The 21,429-nt window shown below is 43.7% G+C and overlaps 1 protein-coding gene across 2 annotated transcripts in view; it reads right to left on the reverse strand.

Annotated features, from left to right (window-relative positions):
* si:ch73-335l21.1 (insulin receptor substrate 1-B) overlaps positions 1–21,429 on the reverse strand; it is a 59,580-nt gene that overhangs the window by 33,812 nt on the left and 4,339 nt on the right. Inside the window, exons 2-4 of one of the 2 annotated variants that reach the window (XM_078936439.1) lie at positions 13,473–13,774; positions 12,740–13,286; positions 10,118–12,664 (exon numbers count right to left, since the gene is read on the reverse strand). In XM_078936439.1, the coding sequence (XP_078792565.1) occupies positions 10,118–12,664; positions 12,740–13,286; positions 13,473–13,774 (3,396 nt within the window). Of the gene's footprint in view, positions 1–10,117; positions 13,287–13,472; positions 13,775–21,429 lie in introns of both variants that reach the window. The other variant, XM_023948936.2, reaches the window with a different exon arrangement.

Consider the following 21,429-nt stretch of genomic DNA (forward strand, 5'->3'; position numbering starts at 1 on the left):
GCAACTGCTGATCAAATGACTGGATCCTAGAAGGATATATTCAAACAGAGTATTGGGCAAGCCTCTCTTTGAAACATGCATACGCAGCAAAATCTGGACCTCATCTTTTCCTCAAAGCTGGTTGCAAAATACTCCCTGTGAATTAAGCTACCTACACACCAGGCATGTTTGGCACGTTCAAGAACGCGCTGAATGCGGGTTCTTGAACGTGCTTTTAGCATATTGTGTTCACACAGGTCTGTCGCTACCCCATACTAACGCATGTTGGAAGAGGCTTGGCGTGAAAAGTTGAAGTGGTGGAAATATTGCATATATTGCTCCAGGTTTTTTTCTTTCACAGCTCTATTCCAATATCTGAAAGTCTTGGTGTTGTATAATTCTGTTCAGGCAGAAACCCCAATTAGTCATTTCTCCCTCATGATCAATTTTCATATGGTTGGCACTTCTGTGTATTGAGGACGTCATCCATACGTCACTACCAAAGCCAAGTCCCTGACTGGACTGGTCAAAGGTAAACTTTCAGTGGGTGTTCAATTGCTGCAGGTTATGAATGTAGAACCAGCGAACAGACCTAAAAACTTGCCAACGCAAACATTTAGAATATGGAAGCCCGTTTTCAAGCCAGGTGTGAACATGGCATTACACTTATGCTGGTGAGGGGTCCTTAAAGTCAGAATTTTGAGATCCACCAGCCTGCCTGACTCACTGCTGATTATAAGAATCTAGAGGATTCACAGATTCCTGGATCTGATTGATTGAACACCACTAAAGTGGAGTATTGTGGACCACAGTTGGATAGCCAAGATATATAAATGGTTTGAGTCCAGTTTCTTCAGGGGATTTTTTTTAGAAAAAATAACAAAACTTTTATATCAGTGTCCTCGAGGACTGTTCAAGCCCATTACATCTATCTATTAGATCCATTTAGGAATTTTGATTAGTTTTAATAAATCAAAGTCACCAAACTGAGAAGGGAGATTTAATAAAGAAAATTTCATTTCCCCTTCTGCTATATGTGCGTACGATTTTAGCCACAAAACCACATTAATCGCTGATATCTTAGGGTCAACACGAGTCGGATGCACAACAGCATGTACTGCATCCTACCTGTGTAAAGAGATGGATAAAATGCGATCCTTTGTTTTGTATCCGGTTATTTGAAAGCCTTCTGCTTCTTAGTCCTCACCACCTTGGCTGGACAATGAGCTAACAAGTGAGATAAACTAATCTGATCCTTGTTGGTATATGGTCAGTAAGCTGTTGTCGAGCTAAATGGTCACCTGTCAAACAAAAGGCAGCGCCTTAGTTTGAGCAACACTTGGGTGTTAACTATAACATGTTAAATTCAAGGGGTTCCTCTGGATCTCTTTACGTATTGTGCATAGGGCTGTGACGATAACCGCATCACCGCACGGTTTTTTTTTTTAAGTTTTGCATATGGCGCGTGAATGGAGCTATAATAAACACACTAAACACATTCATCTTTCCTGATAATTGACTTTTTCGGTTAGTCCTATGTTCAGACTTTCCTTCTTTCTTTCAGACTGTTTTCTCCTTCTCTTCCACTGCTCTCTCTCATAGGCGCGTGCTCTCAGTGCTTCCGCGCTGCACGTGCCACGCGGCTCCCTTTACACACTGGAGCTCGCTTTCAGAAGCACACAAACTCATTCTACAACAGAAGTTTTCGTCTCGCGAGAAATTTATGACAAATTTACTGCGTTCTAATTGTTAATTTACATTGTATTCATTTCCGTTTCAAGCTGCGTGCGTTCTTAAGGGCACGCGACACGGCCGCCCGCCGGAGGATTTTGTGTGTGTAGGGAGGGGGGGGGTTATTAGGGTTCACCTTCACTCCAAACATGAACGCGCACTGTTAGATTTCCATGAATATCACTACATGTTTTGTTTGGGAACTATTTTTTGCAGCGTAACGTTACGTGTCTGTATAAACAAAGGCGGAGCCTCGTGCCCCGTGTTCTTCATGGCTACCGGAAAAGTGACAAAGTGTCTGCAGTCTGTTTATTACTGGGCAATATTTAATATTCTGAGAAAATGTGTGTGCCAAAGAGCACAGGTGAAGGCTCGCGTGCAGCTAGAGAACGGTCCGCTGCAGAGGGATCAACACGCACCCCCAACACACATGTGCGCACCTTCCTCCTACGTACATGCAGCGCTGACCCACACAGTCACAGTCAATCCACAACACCTATATGGGCTTTATATAAAGTTAGTTCATTAGTTAGGTAGTAGTTAGTTGTTACTGTTATTTTATAATAAAGAATACTACGTTGTAATTGTATTTATTTCTGATGCGGCCGCCGGGGGATTTTTTTTTGGGGGGGGGGGGGGGGGGGGGCTGCGGTTAACCCCCTGGTGGTTCATCACCGCGGTGATGAAAAATCCGACACCGTCACAGCTCTAATTGTGCATCTTGTAAGGTCTTTAAAAAATACTGAAAATCTTCCAGACCCAAAGAATGACTTCAAACATGTTTGATTTCATTGACAGTTTGGGTCAAATCTCTGATATTAAAGCAAAAAGGGTGAACGTCTCATGCGCTCCTTGCCGTTGGGGTGTAATCGCTTTGGGAGCAAAAGAACCTGTGATTCCTACTTATGTTCCTGCACTTCTGAGTCTGCAACAACGTCTGAAAAAGTTATTTAACCAGTGGCTGACAGACATTTTGCCAAACATTTAAAACTCCATAAACACAGCGACAGAGTTGACGTGGGCACGATCCGGTTGTGTGACCAGCTCTCCTACGCGCACGTGTGTGCTGGAACCCACAACCTTCAGCACACGACAAAAACCCAAACAGAGGAGAGTTATTGCTCTGCGCGGTGTGAGTGCGTCACCTCCCTGAACAGACCACCCAAACAAAACAAAGTGGACTTCAGAGAAGGCCACGTCCTTGAATCAACGACAACAAAATGCCCCCCTCTTCATCCTTGGTGAGTGGTTCTGTGGATTTACCCAAAGACGTCAATGAGCACACTGAGGTGAAACCAACCGACAGTTTATCTCAACTTTCTACAAGATACAAGCATATAACTGCCAGGAAATGCAGACTGTTATTCACACACAGCTTAACCTTTTACCTCCCACATGTTTAGTCCTGCCATTTCTGCTGCACATCTGCGTGCACTTATGCTCTTGCGTCTTGAAGAGCGTGGCAATGAGTCAGTGCGGCGAGGAACAAAACGAAGGGGCTCGGTCTCCCGTACGTCACAAAACATATAAGCAGATAAACAACGCGCCCCCCTCCCCACACTAACTGTACACAGTCTGTGCCCTGAGCCTAACCCACCTCGGGGGTCATTTTCATCTCACGTGGTCGCGCTTTACGTAACCCTACTAGAGCTGTCAGCCTGAACTAACGTTGCCTTGGATTACACACACACAGCCAGACAAGCTTGTGGCGTTCACGGAAGCCGCTTTGGTGGAGTTGAATGAATGCATTTGACAAAAATCAGCTTTATTTAATTGCAGGATGTGCAGAATTCTGTACTTCCTGTCAGAGTACTTGAAGAATTTAGCATGGTTTTTTTTCCATCTCTAATGTTTTATCATTAGTCTGTGGCTGTTGTGAGACCATACTATATTTGCAGACGTGGAAAACTCTGCTTTGAGTGCAATAATCACGTTGACGCTCTTATAAACAAAAATATGCGTATTATATAAGCAGCACAATTAAAGAAAAACAAAGATATGTCATATCATAGTTGATGTTAAGAGAATAGCAAACTGTAAAGTATTGACAAATGCTTGGCTGTATGAGGTCAAAACCCTTTTTTCCTTTTAATTTCTTTGTTGCAACTACATTTAATTTGTTTAGGACAAATCTGCATTTAAAAAAATGCAGTTTAGAGAGGGTTTTTAGTTGTTAGCGCATTAATGCTGCGTGGAAGCTGAACAATTTGGGAGAAAGGGTTCAAATCTATTTTGCTGCTAAACTCTTGGGATACTTTTCGTTTAAAGGCATGTCAAATGACCAAACTTGAATGAGACACTGCTTTGCTGCTTTCCTGAACACCCCCGAGTCAGACTAACCCTTTAGAATCGGAGCCTTTAGCTCCAGTGTTGGCATTCTTTCAACTACCATAACTCTTCAACCGTTTACGCAATTAACGGAATTCCAATTCTGAAGCGCAGAAAAGAAGCTTTATGCAGATGTGCAACATTTGACAGTAGTAACGTGCTTACACGATCAACGTAAACCAGATAACTATGTCACGAAGAAAAGCAGCTTTGCATTTTTACTAAAGTGTAATGCTGCTTTTCTTCATGTCAGAATCAGCTAATTAATTATTCAATTGCGTTAACAGTTGAAGAGTTACGGTAGGTCAGAGCGCGCGTTATTAGATGTCGCTATCTCCGGTGTTAAGGCCTGTGGTAGTATTCTAGAAAGCACGATGAGGTTTTAAGATTCTAGCATTTAAATTAGCACATTGGAGGAATTTCAATATCAATACTGTATTTTATGAGGATTTTATGCCACTTTTGAAAAAGTTTGCTGGAAAAAAAACGTTTGCGAAATTCCTGTTAGCGTTTGACCAATCGACCTGGACGTACATCTGCAGATCAAAAAATGTAAATATCTCAAAAGCGTTTTTTTTGTCATTTGTTCAAAAAATGAAACTAAAATTTAAATTGCCCATGTGCGCTTATTGATGCAAACATGCATCAAACCACTTTGGCCCCTAAATTATCCCAGTTAAGCATCTACATGAAAGCCAAACCATAAGTGAAGGGGTTGAAGGGTTAAGAATCATGACACACAAACAGATACCTCCCAACTTTCTGTTTTCATATTTTTGGACTTTCTGACCCAGAGACAAAAATGAAAATAATACTCTGGCTTAAATACTTTAGTCAAAATTTATCAAATTCGCCATCTTTTCCAGACATACTAGTGGAACACAGTTGCTGCGCCCTGCAATAGTAATAAAGTATTTTTTTGATTATTCATTAAAGGTTTCCAGCATCGGGTTCCATAAATGGTTGGTATATGTTGGTTGTACTGTTTTCCTGAACCAACTTGATGGGTTTCTAATCTCGAGACTCTGCTGATAAAGTCTTTACTTGAGACTTTATCTTGATGTAGGACAAACCCCTGAGCAACTTAGACACATGCCAGAAGGAAAGGCGTGGCTCTGCTGAATGCTATGGTGCCTCTTATGAAAGACAAGTCATTGACCCTGGTTCTGCAAATCAGTCCTCTACTTCCTCTTCCATGTTTGACTGTTTATTTCACAAACTGTGGAGCTATCCCTTAACTTTTGTTGACTGTGTAAGACAGGGATGTCCAAATTCCTACTGATTTTACAGAAATCCTGCCTTATCTGCTGCTGATTACCTTGATCAGGTGAGTTTAACCAATAAGGAGCTTCAATGGCCAGTTGATTGAAAAACATGTAGAACACCGGCCCTATTGTCCCTAATGCAAAAAGATTTAGTGTGACAAATGTGAGATTTTAGATTTTGATATGTTGGTTTCTAAACACCTTCTTCCAGTCTTCAGCCGTCCAGAGGAGTTTGCTAGCCCAAAAAGGCTCATTATCTTACTCTAACTTCCTAGTAATTGCTTTCTTGCTTGAGCTCTTCACAGTTTAAACTGAGAATTGCTTTTTTCAGCTTTTTTTTTAAAAAGTACTACTGGTGTACTGTCTTCTAAATTGAGTTATTGGGTCAGATCTCTTCTTTCTCAGTTCTAAAGGACCTTTTGATTGAGAGTCTTGGATGCACCCCTTCATTGACTTTCTTTGCACCTCCACTGAAACGGTTACGCTTTTTTATTTTATAGAAACCTTTCTCGTTTATAGTTATTTACACACTACTTACAGTAGCAAAATACAGTTTATCTGAAGCTACAGGTTTTGGTATCGTAGTATGTACCAGCACTGCTTTCATGTAGACAAACAAGGTTGAAAGAAGCCAAGTAAAGTTGTTACACCTCAAGGAATCAACCTCTACTGTACATAAATAGCTTTAGCCAGCTGATCTCATCACTCATGTCCTTAATTGTGTTTGCTTTTGTCTGGCCCAGACGACCCACCAACAAGGTCAAGAGACCAAAAATGTAACAGAACCAGAACGTTTGTTTTCTTTAGCCCTTTCCTTCTTTACATGGCTATAAACTACTAAAATCTCAAAACCGCAACCCTACACTGGCTGATGTAAACAAAAGTGTTTATTCTGTAATCCTCTCAATGTCGTAGAATAAGTTAGAAGCCCAAGATAAGATCAGACACAGTAAGAAGGTTAAACCCACAGCTCTTACTTCTCCAGACTGATTTCACTACACTAAAGTGGGACGGGTCACAGAGGACAAATGAAATAACATTGGCGCCACGTTCATTGATAAAAATCTGTAATTGACATGAACAAAATGTTTTATCGGCACACTGATCCAATTAGTCAGGGAGTCATACATTTTTCCCATTAATGCAAACCTGGTTCGGTTGATCTGAATAAATTCAAGATTATGTTCTTTTGAGGAACTATTGAGTATTTTGCAGCTGCATGAATCCTACAGAAAGTAAATAAATTCACATTTCGTTCTGTAAAAAAATCTTTTAAACCCCCCCACCCTTCCCCCAAGTTGACTTTATGTGAGGTGAAAAGCTCCATCGTGTGCTTTTCCTTATAATCCAAATCAGAAGGCTATTTCTGCACACCACCCATTACATAACCACTGTCCGACGGGATTGCTCCTGGCATGCGTCCCACTACTGATGCTCAGTTTTAGCCTTTGGCCGACAGTGCAAAAGAGCACACACTTGGGACGCACACACACACACTTTTTTCCTATACAAGATGGAGCCTGTTAAGAAGAAGACCAGAGAAAAGCCCTGTAATTACAGAGCATTATAAAAAAAAAACCACACACATGCAGACAACATTGTTTTCTGTAACCTGTATTTTGCTGTAGCAGATTAGTTGTTTTCATTTTGTTTCTGCTTGTGGTGCTACAGAAAAAGGGCGACGACTGGAATTTCGATGCAACTGTTGCTGTGGATCGTCACATGTGGGAGAACTGCTGAATGAAACGAGGGGGTTCTTCGTGTTTCCCTGACAAGACGGAAGAAAAGAAAATTTGAAAAAGGAGAAAACGGCAGAACGGATCCTGTCTGGATGACAGCCCTGTGCAGAACGAGTAAAAGGAAAATCTAGACGATGCAAATTATAGCCTGCTGGGGAGAAAAGTCTCAGGAGAGCAACACCAGTTTTGAGGTTTGTTCCTTCTGAGGCCTGCCAGCCCACGGCGGCAAACATGCTCAAACAAAAGGATCGTTTATTGAAAGAGGAAAAGTTGAGGGGGGCCGATGAAAGGAAGGGGAACACTGTACGGAGGCATTTGAGTGCTATGCGAGTGAAACACTGGCCCCATCTCAACATTCACAGCCAATGTGCAACATCCCACACATACACACGCACCCAAACACGCACACACACACACATTGTCCCGCTGATGTTCTAACAGCCCATATGGTCTCAGTGTGGAAGCCTGGGAGATTTCCTATTTTAAAATACAGCACCAGGAAGCCCACCAATCCAAGCAAAAAAACAACATGGCACGACACAAAAGCATGCGGCAGTTCACTACCAAATGTAAAAATCACAAAAAAGGCCCTCCAAAACTGTTATAAAGCCCTCACTGTAAGACGCCAGGACGTTTATATGCTGAAGCCTAAAAATTCTTCATTAAAATCCAACTCAACAATGAGGCGTTTGCCACAGAAACCCAGAGGGTTTAGCTCCAAAAAGAAATACACTACAAACCATGTGGAAGCAAGCAGGGTTAAGATAAACAACAAGGCTTGGCAGGAGGCATTCATCACAAAAGCTCCACTGTGCATGGTGATCAACTCTCAAACTGATGCATATAATAGACCCACTTCAGAGCTTAAATAATATTTTATCTTCAAAGACTGTGTGAGCCTCTGTTTCTTCAAGGGACAATCTCGGTTCACAGGTCATGTCTTTCTTAAAATCACACCAACTCAATGCAAAAACAGTTATTTTCATTTTTGTCTTTGGGTCAGAAAGTCCAAAAATATGAAAACTTAATAAGTTGGGAGGTATCTGTTTTTGTGTCATGATTCTTAACCCCTCAACCCCTTCACTTATGGTTTGGCTTTTATGTAGATGCTTAATTGGGATTATTTAGGGGCCAAAGTGGTTTGCTGCATGTTTGCATAGATCACAACGGCAATCAAAAAAGGGAAACATATAATTTTTAAAAAATACATTTCAGAAATCAAAACATTTAAAAAAAGTAATTAACAAAATAAAAATGAAACATTTCAATTAAAATTAAAAGTTGAAAAAAAGAAAACAATACAAAACCAGTGAAGGTAGCTACTATGAGGCATCGCCGATTGGATGATGATGTTTAATTTTTGGCATTTAGGTTTTTTCGAATGTCCGCAAACCTATAACAGTTTTATAATTAGTGTGGAGCATATTCAGTATCACTTAATGCCTTTAACTTTTGGTTAAAATGACAGACGCACTTCATCAATCTACCAGCGATGTCCCTTAGTACCTGCCTTTTTTGGTTTCCGTAAAGAAAGAAAGTAAACCTTTATGGAAACTTATTTTTCATTCATTTTTATTTAACCTAAATATTGGGGAATTTTGTTTTGATTTATGAAATTTTCTTTTGATTTTTAAAATGCAAAGTTTAATTTTCTTTAATATGTTTTTGGGTTGAGAGATTTGTTCCATCATCAGACTCACTCAATTCCACAAAAGGCACCATCCCAACAAGTTGTCAATGAAGAGTCACATGTACAAAACACACATTTTAGCTCCTAGCTGCTCACGTTCTTCTGACTTCTGGGAGTTCTCAGGCTAAAAACAACAAAACCTGAAATGCCAAGGGGTCATTAGGACAGGTTAGTGGCAACCAGGGTCAACAAAATTGAACTTGAAACACAACGCTTCAATTGCAAGACTGAATGCTTTCGTTTGTGACCACATACTCTTCAGTTGAACATGTGCGACAGCTCTCCTCTTTAAGGAACAATGGCTCCACCAGAGCAGAATGATACTGACCCTTGTCATACGTGTAGACAAACGGTCCTGATAAAACACACCCACATAAATGAGGTTATACACACCTCAAAGAATTTTAAGGCCATCTAGACTTTGGCACATGGGAAAAAACAGGTACTGTTTATGTCCCAGACACAAAAATCCATGTGTGTCTTTCTGCAGGAGCCAATCTTTAACTTAAATTGTCAAAGACAGCCACACAAATCAGACAGTCGTCTACGCCAGTGTTTTTCAACCAGTGTGCCGCGGCACACTGGTGTGCCGTGGGAGATGGTCAAGTGCGCCGTGGGAAATTGCCCTCATTCACTGATCTAAAAACATTTTCCATCTCCAAGAAATCAGCTCTCTGTGTATCCCAACAAGCCCTGATAAAACACTGAGTAGTAAGGAATATAAAAGATCTTAAAATTACTTTTTCTTTGTGTTTATTTAATTCTATTAAAGACATTTTGATAAGAATCACGGTGCCGCGATTTAGCTGCAGCTATAACTGTGTAAGGAAAAGTCCCGCCCCTTTAACTGTCTCCGCCAATCATTCTTGAAGGCTTAATCACATGTCATCAGTCAGACCAATCAGAAGTGGTGAAAGTCTTCACTTCCTTGTTCTTAATTCTGCTGATAAAGTCGCTCAGTTCTAACAAAAATACCAGCTAAAGCTCGTCATTAGCTGGTGGTTCATCTCTTAGAAAAAACAGCGGCAATTTCCTGCTTTTTCTGCCACATTTATCACAAAAATCCACGTGAGATTGCGGGGGGGGGGGGGGGGGGGGTTGCTGTCGATCAATACAGACCATGAATATCTGCTTTTTTTTTTTTTTTGGGATGCTGGTGTGCCGCGGGATTTTTGTCAGGGTTAAAGTGTGCCGTGGCTAAAAAAGGTTGAAAAACACTGGTCTACGCCAACTAAGGTGCCAATTAAGGCATATTGGTTAAATATGGAACATTTTAAACATCAGTTTCAAGAGCTGAAAGGTAGACTGTGAAATTAGAGATGACAGATAGGGTTAATAGGTTTGGCAGGTATAAGACTTAAAATGTAAAAAATGTAAAAATGCACCTGTTCCCTCCTTGTTTCCGTTTTGATGTGTCCGAAGCTCTTCTGATTTGTAGAAGTCAATGCTGGCATACGTGTTGAGGCTGGAGTTGTTGTTTCCACCAACCGCTGAACCCACTCCTCCGACCACAGATCCCCCGCCCACAACAGAGAAGAGCCGAGATGAGGGCTGACTTCCTGAAGCCCCGTCCAGGTCTGTGTGCGGACTCTCTTTATTGACCAAGTCCAAGTCTATGTAGTTGAGGCCGCGTTCAGGGGGCGTAGCCGGATTGTTTGCAGGAAGTGACTGCTGTCCTGGGAGGGGGCATGGCATGGGGGCATCAGTCATGGCACCATTTCCCCAGAGCATGCTCTCAAAACCCAGGCGGCGGGCCACCGCTTGTGCATGTTCTGGAAATAGTGATGCGGTTGACGAGGAAGTTGAGGTAGAGGGAAGGGATGGTGAGGCCACGAAAGTTTCAGAGCAGTGCCGCCTGCGCCCTTGGGGGTCAGCGCGGATCACTTTAGCCCCTTGGTCTGGGTTGGTTCCTGATTTCCCCAGTGAAAAGTCTAGACCCCTTGAGAGCACTGAAACCGAAGAATCGATTAGGGTGGGGGACGTGACTTTAGGGGAGACGCTCGATGATGACAGAGGGACGGTGTTGTTATTCAAGCTGAAGGCCATCTCAGTGTAGTCTGCGCAGGATGTAGGAGACTCAGAGTCAGTTGCTGAAAGGACACCGACTCTGCTTTTCCTAAGGGGTGCTTCAGCCAATTGAGCTCCCTTGTCACGTGGATTAATAGCACCTTCATTACAAATTTTAGGAACATGAACAAGAGTTGGGGGTGTGGGAGGGGTGTGGAAAGATGGGAAAACTAATGGAGTAGCAGACAAAGGTGAGGGGGATGGAGAAGGGCCCAGGTCCATGTTAACATACTCGGACGCAGTTGGAGGAGAAATGGGAGTAGTTGGACTACGAGAATCCGGGTTGATGTTTCCTACAGAAGAAGTTGGCCTGCTTCGAGAATGTTGACTACTTGAGCCATGGGGTGATGACGATCCATATCTGAGACCTCTGCCTCGTCCTGCTGTCCCCCCTGGGTAGTTGCACTTCTCTCCTTTGAATTCAATGCTGACATACTCCCCAGGGCTTTTAGGTTCTGGAGGTAATGGGTTCTCACGAACCCGGGGGAGAGTGTTAGCCTTAGACACATCAACGAAAAGACTCACCGGTCTGCTTCTAGCATGGCTACCCTGCTTGGACAAACCACCACAACCCCTTTTTTCTGTGAGCTTGCTCCTATCCTTTAACTGGGATCCACTCAGCAGATTACTCAGTGCCTGACTAGTCCGATCATCGGTTTCCCCAAGGCTTTCACTGCTGGCTGAGCTGGAGGAATAGGAGGAGGAGGACAGTGACAAGTGGCGTCCAACCCCTGAACCACTAGCTGCTGGCTGTTCTTGGCACCTTCCATTAGTTCTACCATCACCTGTTCCCTTACTGCAACTGCCGTTAGATTTTCGACCTCGTCCAGGGCCGCTGTCAAAATGTACAGATGAGGGGTTATGTTTGTATGACCGTGGAAGGGAATAGTAGGAATACACCATTTTAGGGGCTTGTTGCAAACTTGCTTCCAAGTGGCTGGTGTTGTCAGGAGGTGGGGAGCTACCGTTAACCGAGCGTGTACTAATTGGAGACATGTTCATATAATCACTGCCAGCTCTGCTGTCTGCACTACCGCTGCCTTGCCAAGTCCCTCCAGAGAGACCTCCGCGCTGGTCTGGGGAGCAGCTACTATTGGGGGACATTATCATGTAGCCATCAGAAGCTGGTGGAGGATGAATCTGCTGTGGGGGAGACACGCTGTTGTTGGGGGTCATGGCCATGTAGTCATCAGTAGGTTTGAAGTCTGTGTCAGGGAAAGAGACGGCCAGTGACTGGGACAGGGATACAGGCGGATGTGTGACCCCAGGTAGCATGGACATGTACCCATTGTCTATGCCCAAATCTGCACCACTGCGTGCCCCAGCACCTCCATCACTTTTGAGCTCTCCCGCCACCTCCAAGTACCCACCTCCACCTGTGCCAGCACCACCTGCCTGTTCCCCTTGAGTCGAAGAACAGGAAGAGGCAAAGAGTTCTCGGCTTGTGCTTCTTGACATAATGGCATAATCTGCTGAATCTTCATCTCCAGGCTGCTCAGCTCTGCGCTGACGTGGAGCCAGTCTTTCCAGAGCCATGGGCGGCAGGGAGGCGCGTTTGCTCAGCAGTCTACGTTCTGCTTCACATTCACGGCTAGAGGAGCGGCGCAGCACTCTTCTCGTCACAGCCTGGGAGCCAAAGGCTAATGTTCCCGGTGGAGGTTGGGAGCTGGACATCAAGTTTCTTTGATTATTGTTGCCATCACCACCACTGTGACCCATCAGAATATAGTTAGTACCATCATCCCCAAGAGACTGGCTGCTGATGCTACCAGCAGAGTCTCCAGTGAGAGTCGGAGAGGGAAGATGAGCATGATCTCCAGGACTGGAACCATATTCATCTGAAGAGCCATAGTCACTGGGAGAACCTGAAACAGAGGTCTGATGAGAGAGGACACGACTGTAAGCACTGGTTCCTTGAACAGTGGCTGTAGGAGCTACACCTCCAAATTCAGAGCCATGACCCGAGCTTGATGATAAACTCGGGGCTGGTGAGGGTGCCGGGGTAGAGATAGAGCGCATCAACCCAAGGGGAGTTTTAGCACCCGAGTTGGGGGCTGAGCGAGCCGACTTGGACCTGAGGATCGGGGTGGTTGAGCAGGACCCATTTGCTGATGCTCTGGAATTCCCAATCTGAAGAGGAGTTGACCCTGCCACTCCATCCTCGCTTTTGCCTCCATCGCTCGCTGTGCGAGACCTAGGGAAGTTGGGCCTTGGGGTTGGAGAAGCACTGCCACTGTTGACCGCCGATCCACAGTTGGCTCCCCCTGGCGGCTCGGTTCGCGGCCTTCGGAGGAAGCCAACCTGACTGGGAGGAGGGTTTGGATGGTGGCGGCGTGAGGGAACACTGATGGGGTTCGAAGCAGTAGCACCGCCTCCTGGACCAGAGTTTGATTGGGACTTGCTGCGTTGGCGAAACTCCTCACTTAAGGCTTTCATCGCCTCTAACAGGGTTTCATGCATATTCTGGGCCACCACCGAATCATCCACCTAGAACACAACAGAAAAAGTTGAAATAAATCACATTTCTAGAAAGGTTTTTCTGAGAAACAACTTATAATAGTAAATTTTTGTAAATATAGAATAATAATCAATCACTCTCTATTTGAAACCTAGCATTTGATTATTAACTTTTTAGCCAATTTGTTGGAATGCAAGGTGAAAGAAACAGCTTACCTGCATCCAGAACTCGCCTGGGCCTGTCACAGCAGATCGTCCCACCTCAATGAAAAAGAAGTTTTCCGAATGGCCGCAGCGCCTCACATTCATCAGCTGTAGCACCACAGCAGCAGCGTCAGAGTTTAACTTCACAAAGTTGACAGTCTTGTCGGTGAGGCAAAGGCGAAATATGCCGACCAGGTTCTTGGCCTGACCCAGGCCTTTGGGCCACACCTTCACCTGCCAAACCTCTTTGAACGCAGGCCCGGGATTAGGGACCCCGTAGTCGCCCGTAGCTCCACTGTCGCTGGGGTTTTTACCTGCAAATACAAAACCGAAACATTATTCATTCATTGATTCATAAAACACCTTCCACCACGGGCAAGGAGGCCGAAATGGCTGTACACAGGATGAGCAAATACAGAACATTATGCAATCATAAAACATAAAAGAATAAAAAGCATAAAACCAATTTAAAACAGAGACTAAAACTAGCATAATATCAGGACCTGATGCTAAAGCGCTGAAATGGAGGAACAATTCTCTTTTTATAAAACTCTCTAAGAGCGTGACCTCTCTAATTGCCAGAGGCAGCTGATTCCATAGTTTAAATGCCAACGCACGGTCCCCCCAAAACTTACGTTTGATTCTGAGAACCACTAACACAAAGTGGTCGGCGGAGCGTAAGGACTTTGGGGGGGAATATTTTAAAAGCAGACTGCAGAGGTAAGAAGGTGCAGTAGCTGCCAAGGACTTAAATGTAAGGACCAGAATTTGAATAAAAACCAAGTATTGCAATATCAGCCAAGAGACCAAGATTGGTATTATGTGGTCAAACTTCTTTGCCCTACACATAAATCTGGCTGCTGCAGCCTGGCTATTGAAGCCTTGGGTGACCCAGCGTACAAAGAGCTGCAATAATTTAGTCTGGCATGGGGGACAATTTCAACGTTCGTTTTTGGTCCCTAAAAGACTTTATCCTAGATAAACATTGCATCTGTAAAAAGCAGGAGCTGGTCACAGTGTTTATTTGGAGGTCTAGCTTCAGAGCTACATTAAGTTTAAAACCCAGGTTTGTGACCACAGAATGTTCAAAAGGGGCGAGGGACAGGAAAACAAGACAATGATCTTTTCCACCACTAGGGGTAAACACAATTTCCTCAGTTTTCCTTTTGTTCAGGCCAAGAAAGTTTGCCAACATCCACGACCTAACTTCAGTAAGGCAGTCTACTATTGTATTAATCGTGCAGTACCTCGCATATAGGGACATAAATTTGGCAGTCGTGGGCATAAAGGTGGAAGTTCACCTTATGCTTCCAAACAGCATTCCCAGTGCCAGCAAGTAAATAGAAAATAACAATTGGCCCAGAACCAAGCCCTGAGGGATCCCCCTTTTCAGGGAGTAACACTTCGATTAGTGAGGGCCCGTTCTAACACAGAAAAGACCTGTCTGTAAGGTAAGACTGCATCTACTGTACGACTTCCCCCAAAAGCCCTGCCTTTTGTTCCAGCCGAGGACTCAAGATCTTGTGATCAACTGTGTCAAAAGCTGCCGATAGATCCAATAATAAAAGAATGACCAGTTCACCAGCAACAGTTGCCATCAGAACATCATTCAAAAAGTTCCGTCTCTGTAAAGGTTCCTAGAAGGTTCAAATTTTTTTTTTTTCTTTTCTTTTAAAGTAAATTTTACGTTGATTATTTCTATGATGTATTGTGATTTTAATGCATTTTTCTGTTTTGTGAAGCACCTTGAATTACTTTGTGTACGAATTGTGCTATACAAATAAACTTGCCTTGCCTTGCCTTGCCTAGACTAGTGTTAAAAATAGTTCAAGCGCTGGTCCTAACACTGCATAACTTTCTGAAAAAACATCACTAGAGGACCCAGCTGGCTTTAGCCTTGAAAACACATTTTTCTAACAGGAGATTAACAAAGTTTTATGCGCCAAGATAGTAAAAAAAAAAAAAGAAAAACGGCTGCAGGGGTGAACAAATTTGTCCTTCATGCACTTGTGAGGCAGCAGCAGGTGAAGCCACCACTATTTACCTGTTAGTAATAGACAAGGTGCCTTTATTGTGCTTTATATGTACAAGTGCTGAGCTCTACAATGATTTTCCAGATATATGTATAGTTTTATCTCAAACCAGCCGGTGAGGATGCCAGGCTGATCTTTCAGGCTGCACATCTGACGTCTCTCACAACACTTAGACTCGACCGCACACGCAAAAACACAGACACTAGCAAGACAAGTGTGGAAAACTCAAGCTGCTGACAAATGAAGTGCTACTCAAGAACGATGACTATGAGAGGAAAGTGGCAGCTATAGAAACCAACTAGGAAAAATCTTCTAAAGGGTTTTTGTTTTCCCAAAACAAAGGACAGAAAGAAATGAAACGCTGCAAAAAAAAAAAAAGCCCAGCAATTTCTCTACAGTCGTATGACAACGGTTGAACAATTTGATTTTTGTTCCCACATTCACAATTGGATTCAAAATACCTGCAAGTAATCATATGTTTTTTAAATACATCTTCAACCATTTGCGCCATTAACCTGAATCAGCTGATTTACGTAGATTGATAAGTGCCTCAATACTGTAAAATGTTGCATATCAGCACAAGGCTGCTCTTCTCTGCTTTAGTTGGGTCAAATGGTTGAAGAGTTATGATGGTCACAAGAATGTAAACATTGGAGATACAGTTCTGGTGTTAAAAGGTAAATTGGTACAATGGATGTAACAATGTTATTTTTGATAGGGATACATAATGGTACTAATAGATCCCTGGCAATGGGGAGCTTAGGGTTTACAGTTATCTCCAATATTCAATAAATGGTCTGAAGGCTTACAGACATATTTACATGAAAGTTTGAAGTGATACTTGTTCCTATGAGATCTTTTGCTGTATGTTAAAAAGGTCAAGTACAACGTAATTGTATCGGTATCTGCAAATATCGGCCATCGGCCACAGTTGCAGGGGAAATATCGGTTATAATATCGGTCTGAAAAAAAATCCCTAAGCCATACCATGTTATATGACCGTTTCAAGTGCTTATTGTGCTCTATAATCCAGAATTGCCAAAAACAACGACACAGTAATCTTTGCAAGTTGGAAGTTTTAACCTCTCTGCTGCAACCAAGCTCCACTGCCACCACGTGATGATGACGAAGTAGAGAAAAAAAAGGATTCTCTCTGCCTGCTTGCTTTATGTTTTGCCACAAAGTTGTTCAAACGCAAGTCCAGACGTGTTGACGATCGTCCAATCTCTGACACCACGAAACCCCTTCACAGCACCAGGTGATGCAGTCCCCTTCAAAACAACGATCTTTTACTTTCAAGTTTTACGTCTTACCTTTTCAAAAGACCAGAGACCTTTTGAATGGAGATGATTCGAGAAAAGCCATTAAGTGACTCATGCTTGGTGGTTTTTCCCGTTCTTCATGAAAAAACGCATCACGACGTTCTTCTTTTAACTTGACCCCCATCCTCCTGTTTCTGTCGGGCTTAGATATGTCTGAGCATGATATCTATCTGCAACACCGGATAAATTAATGTCCGGACTGCAGAAAGACGCCCCCACAAAAGGCGTCCCTGCGTCTTTCATGGGAACAGGATGTTCTTTGTGCCCTAATGCTGAACTTGAGCACCTGCTTTATTACTTGACAACATCTGGCATATTGGGGGGAAAAAAGTGTTTTTTATGACAGTGAGTTGAGTGAAGAACCATATTTATAAATAAATTGATAAGTATATGCCTTTTGTATCTGCCTGCATTCATCATCTGTGCCAAAATCCCACTGTGACCCACCAACCCGTCCATCCAAGACGACCAGACACTTCAACATTTTCCCTCCTCGATTCCATCAAAACGCAAAGTTTGAATGAATTGTGCAACTGGAACAACTTGAAAAGCACCCAGAATGGATGTTTTGTTGAAAGCTGGCGGTGCTGTGGCTTAGCGGCTGTGTGCCGAGCCCCCCCCCCCCCCCCTCACACACACACACACACACACTAAATGACTCACCGCAAGCTGTGCGTGGCTGTCTGACGTTCCCCTCTGTTCAAGCAAGAAGCTCCGCTCGCTTCCTAGATTTAGATTTACAACAGGAAGATGTGGTTTGGGGACTTTACAGTGGGGACCGAAGGAATGAGGGCGGGTTGCTACAGATTGTAGAGATGGGAAATTGGCTTCCAAAAGTAAAACAGTCCAAATTAACAATTCGTTTTTTCATTAAATATATTTTTGGGAGTGTTTTTAACACGTTCTTGTAGCATTTTTCTGATAATGGACGAGATATATGAAGAAAATTCAGATTAAAATTGCATTTCTAAACATTTCTTGTTTCAAATCCTTGTGAATCAGCAGCATGTCATTTGAAAAAGATCGTATTTGTGACGTAGAAAACACACCGGGGGGGGGGGCTTCCTACTCCAATCCATGTACGTCTTTGTTTTCCTCGTCCAATTTGCCATCCGGCTCAAAATTGTATGGCAGGATAACTCTAATATTGCTCGCCGGTTTTGTTGTACTGGTTCTGTTAGGTTAGGGTAGGGAGGGGTTGTCACTACTGGGAGTGTAAACAGAGAGCTCTCAGCAACAATGAGGGGAAGGGGGGGGGCAGGGTGATCAAAAGATAATCGCAGGAATGGCTTAATGAGCATCTTTTTCCTGTTCCAGAGTCCTTTTCTTGCATCTGCACAGCCTCTTTTTTTCTGTTTTGCAGCCAAAGACCTCAGCAGCACTTTCACACACAGAAGCCCTTGATGTGAAGGCCGCCTGCACGCTGCTTAAATCCCAGAAACAATCTCAAAGTGATGGAGGAGAGCAACACCACAGAAACAACCTTGGTTACATAAGGCACAGGTTTCTGGATTCCTCCTGGTTGTCCTCCTTTGGGGCAGTATGCTGGGTGAGTACAGAAAGAGTTTAAAAAAAAAACATGCAGCGATGACCTGAAAGATTGAATCTGCACGTGTGTGCAAACTAAACATGCTGGTTGCATAAGGGTGGATTTTTGGACTCGCTTCTCCTTTTCTTCTACACACCTGGAGCCGTGAATAGATCTCCTCGGGTGGCTCCAGAAAAGCATCCCACCCAGGCGACACTGGCGTCTATTCATGCAGATTTTGCCCCCCACCCCAGAGATCGCAGGCTGCATATAAAGAGGCCGCCATGCCTGCCCGCCTGGCTTTTTATAAATGAGAAGTTACTGTTTGTTTGTCCGGGAAGATGGAAAATCTTCATGAGCAGATGTGGAGAGCGGGGAATTGGTGCAGATCTGGATCACTGAGAAGTAGGGCATCGGCCTCGGAGCAGGACGGGCTCTTTCTGCCACCTTGGAAGGTGGGTGTGTGTAATGTGGCGGGGGGTAACAGGGGGGTGCCATATTTTCCCCCTGAGGCTGTCAGATGCCTACTGAGATACTAACATCCTCCTGAGTGACGGGCTAATTACAGTTCTCACGCAAATCCAGAAGAAGTGGGTCTCTGCGGTGGCACGGTTCCAGTTGCAACATTACATGCCATATTTCAAAATGTCTCCAGACTACCTTGAGGCTGTACTTATGTAACGACGTTTAGTTAGTCCACAAGAAAGGATCTCTTAGGCAAATCAATCAGCTTTATAGTCAGACTGGTTCTTAGTTAAGTCTGTAAATCAGGAAAAACGACTCTGGCAATGAACCGGCTGACTCTCTCCGGGCTCCGTTTCATGTTTCTGACCTCACTGCCCTATCATGCAGCGCCGCGCCACAAGGCCGCTAAAGACCATGCCGAAAAAGCTACGAGCCAACCACCACCCCCAACCCAGCTACTGTGCCCTCTGTAACCCACTCTGCGGCCAGATCCCCACCAAATAAAACACAAGCGAAAAGTCAGCCAATCAGCAGGGATAACAGCTGGCTCCCATCTCTGGCAGACATGTGCGCCCGTTTTCCTCTTAGTCAGCTCCGCCACTTTAAGGCTCGTCATCCACCTCTGGGGTCTGTAATGCCCCCCAGATCAGACGCACAAGCAGTTGAAATGATTGGTGACGCAACTGAGGTTTGGAAGTCTGAAAGACCACAACAAACTGCAGAGTAACCACGGAGAACACAGCTTTGCCCCAAAATGAGTTTAGTGACTAAATCTGAGTGTTAGGCAGACTTCTTATCTGCACTTTAGTGGAACAGCATCAAACTGTTGTCAGGAACAACATCCTGACAAAAGTGAGCGCTTTGTTCCTGCGCCACCTCTGCAGACGGTACAAGGGCCTGGCCTTCCAAACAAAGCGCAAACTTTCATGAGAAAGTGCAGCGATGACCTACATGGGGGGGGGGTTCCAGCGGCCCGGCGGGGCCTAAAAAGAGGTCAAGAGCCAACGGTGCCTTGTAAACAGCAGCCAGGGGTAACAGTAAATCAACTAATCGCTCGGCAGATTATACGCCAATTTAAGCATTAATTTAGCAGCAGCTCAGGATTTAAAGCCGAGCTGGGGAGCGCTTGCAAAACGGAAATACAGTATGGCTATTGTAATAGAAGCAGAACAATCAAGGCTGTTTTGTGGACAATAGTTTTTAGCAAAACAGTTAGATCTCATTTATGTCTTTATACATGTTCACCAACAGACCCATAAACAGGCAAATTTGCAGATTAAAAATCCTTAAAATCGCAGAACTTTCTTATAAACATCCCAAAAGAATGTCTAATAAGAACGGTAAATATAATAAATATTTTAAATTTTCAAGACAATTAATAATTAATTAACTAATCACGATTAAAACAATAGTATGAAACTGGATTATTATAAACATTCACTGAGATTTTTTAAAACATGAAGATATTTTATGTTTGAAAGGATTTTTATTTTCCATCTATTTTGAAAGAAGCGCAGCGCCACATTTTTATTAGCAAATGCATCAAAAATATTGAAAACATTAAAGTTCCGATGTTGTTTGTCCTCGTCGGACACATGCAGACACACCGCCGAGGCCGGCTCTACGGTGATGTCATAAAATGGGCGGCACCCACAAGGAGAGAAAGGCGGAGCCTCAGAGATTGAGCGGTCTTACTTCTGGTGCAAAAACAAAAAAATCATTCTTTAGGTGTGTCAAAATACATCATCATCTATATGCATGTAGTTTACTCAGAAAGGCTTAAGAATAGCATGATAGGGGCCCTTTATAGGAAAAACAAACACTCCAAACCAAAATAAACAAACTTCTTCTTTAAAAGCTTTAACGCACACCTTAAAAAGTACCAGAAGAAACCAAAAAAAAATCTATCACGATTGCAGAATTCTGCCCTGCAACAGACAGCCGACCCCGATTCAGGATGTACCTGTCGTCACCCATCGGTGGCTGGGATAGGCTCCAGCAACCCTGTGACAACAAATGGGATAAGTCGGGTTTAGAAGATGGATAGATGTAGAATAGTGTTGGTTTGTGTTCATTTCGAAACCCGTCTTTACAAAATGCACAGCAAGTCTACACCGGCAGATCCTTCCTAGTCTGGATGGAAACAGATGTTTGCATACAGAAGATCTGCACTGCCAGGATAATCATGACTCATCAGAAAATAATCATGACCCCCTGACCCTTTTTTCTTACAGACCGCAAAACTTTCTGCCCTTTGGAGTCAAACGCTTGTTTTTATTTCTTCTGATCAAATGTAAGCAGTGGCTGCTAAGAAACAATGTGGAGAACTTCAACATTTATGGGCCGGTGGGATCTGACAGCGATCGATTCAAACGCTGTAAAGGTTACAACGCACCCAGAGCCCCTCGCCACTTAGCTGCTCAGCACATTGCCACTTCCTCACTTAATGGATTATACTGCCACAGGCTCTGTTTTGGCGTCGATCAAACCAGAGCGCTTCGTCGGCTGGCTCGGACGCCACAGGCTGCTGCCTCCCAACCGTCCCGCCGAAGGTGCGGTCGGTTCTTCATCTCCCCGCTGCAGCACATGACACACTTCCACTTTCTGACCTCGTTAGCCTG

Source organism: Oryzias latipes, chromosome 18 (assembly GCF_053564925.1).
Source record: "Oryzias latipes strain Hd-rR chromosome 18, Olatipes_Hd-rR_3.1".
Classification (NCBI taxonomy): Eukaryota; Metazoa; Chordata; class Actinopteri; order Beloniformes; family Adrianichthyidae; genus Oryzias; species Oryzias latipes.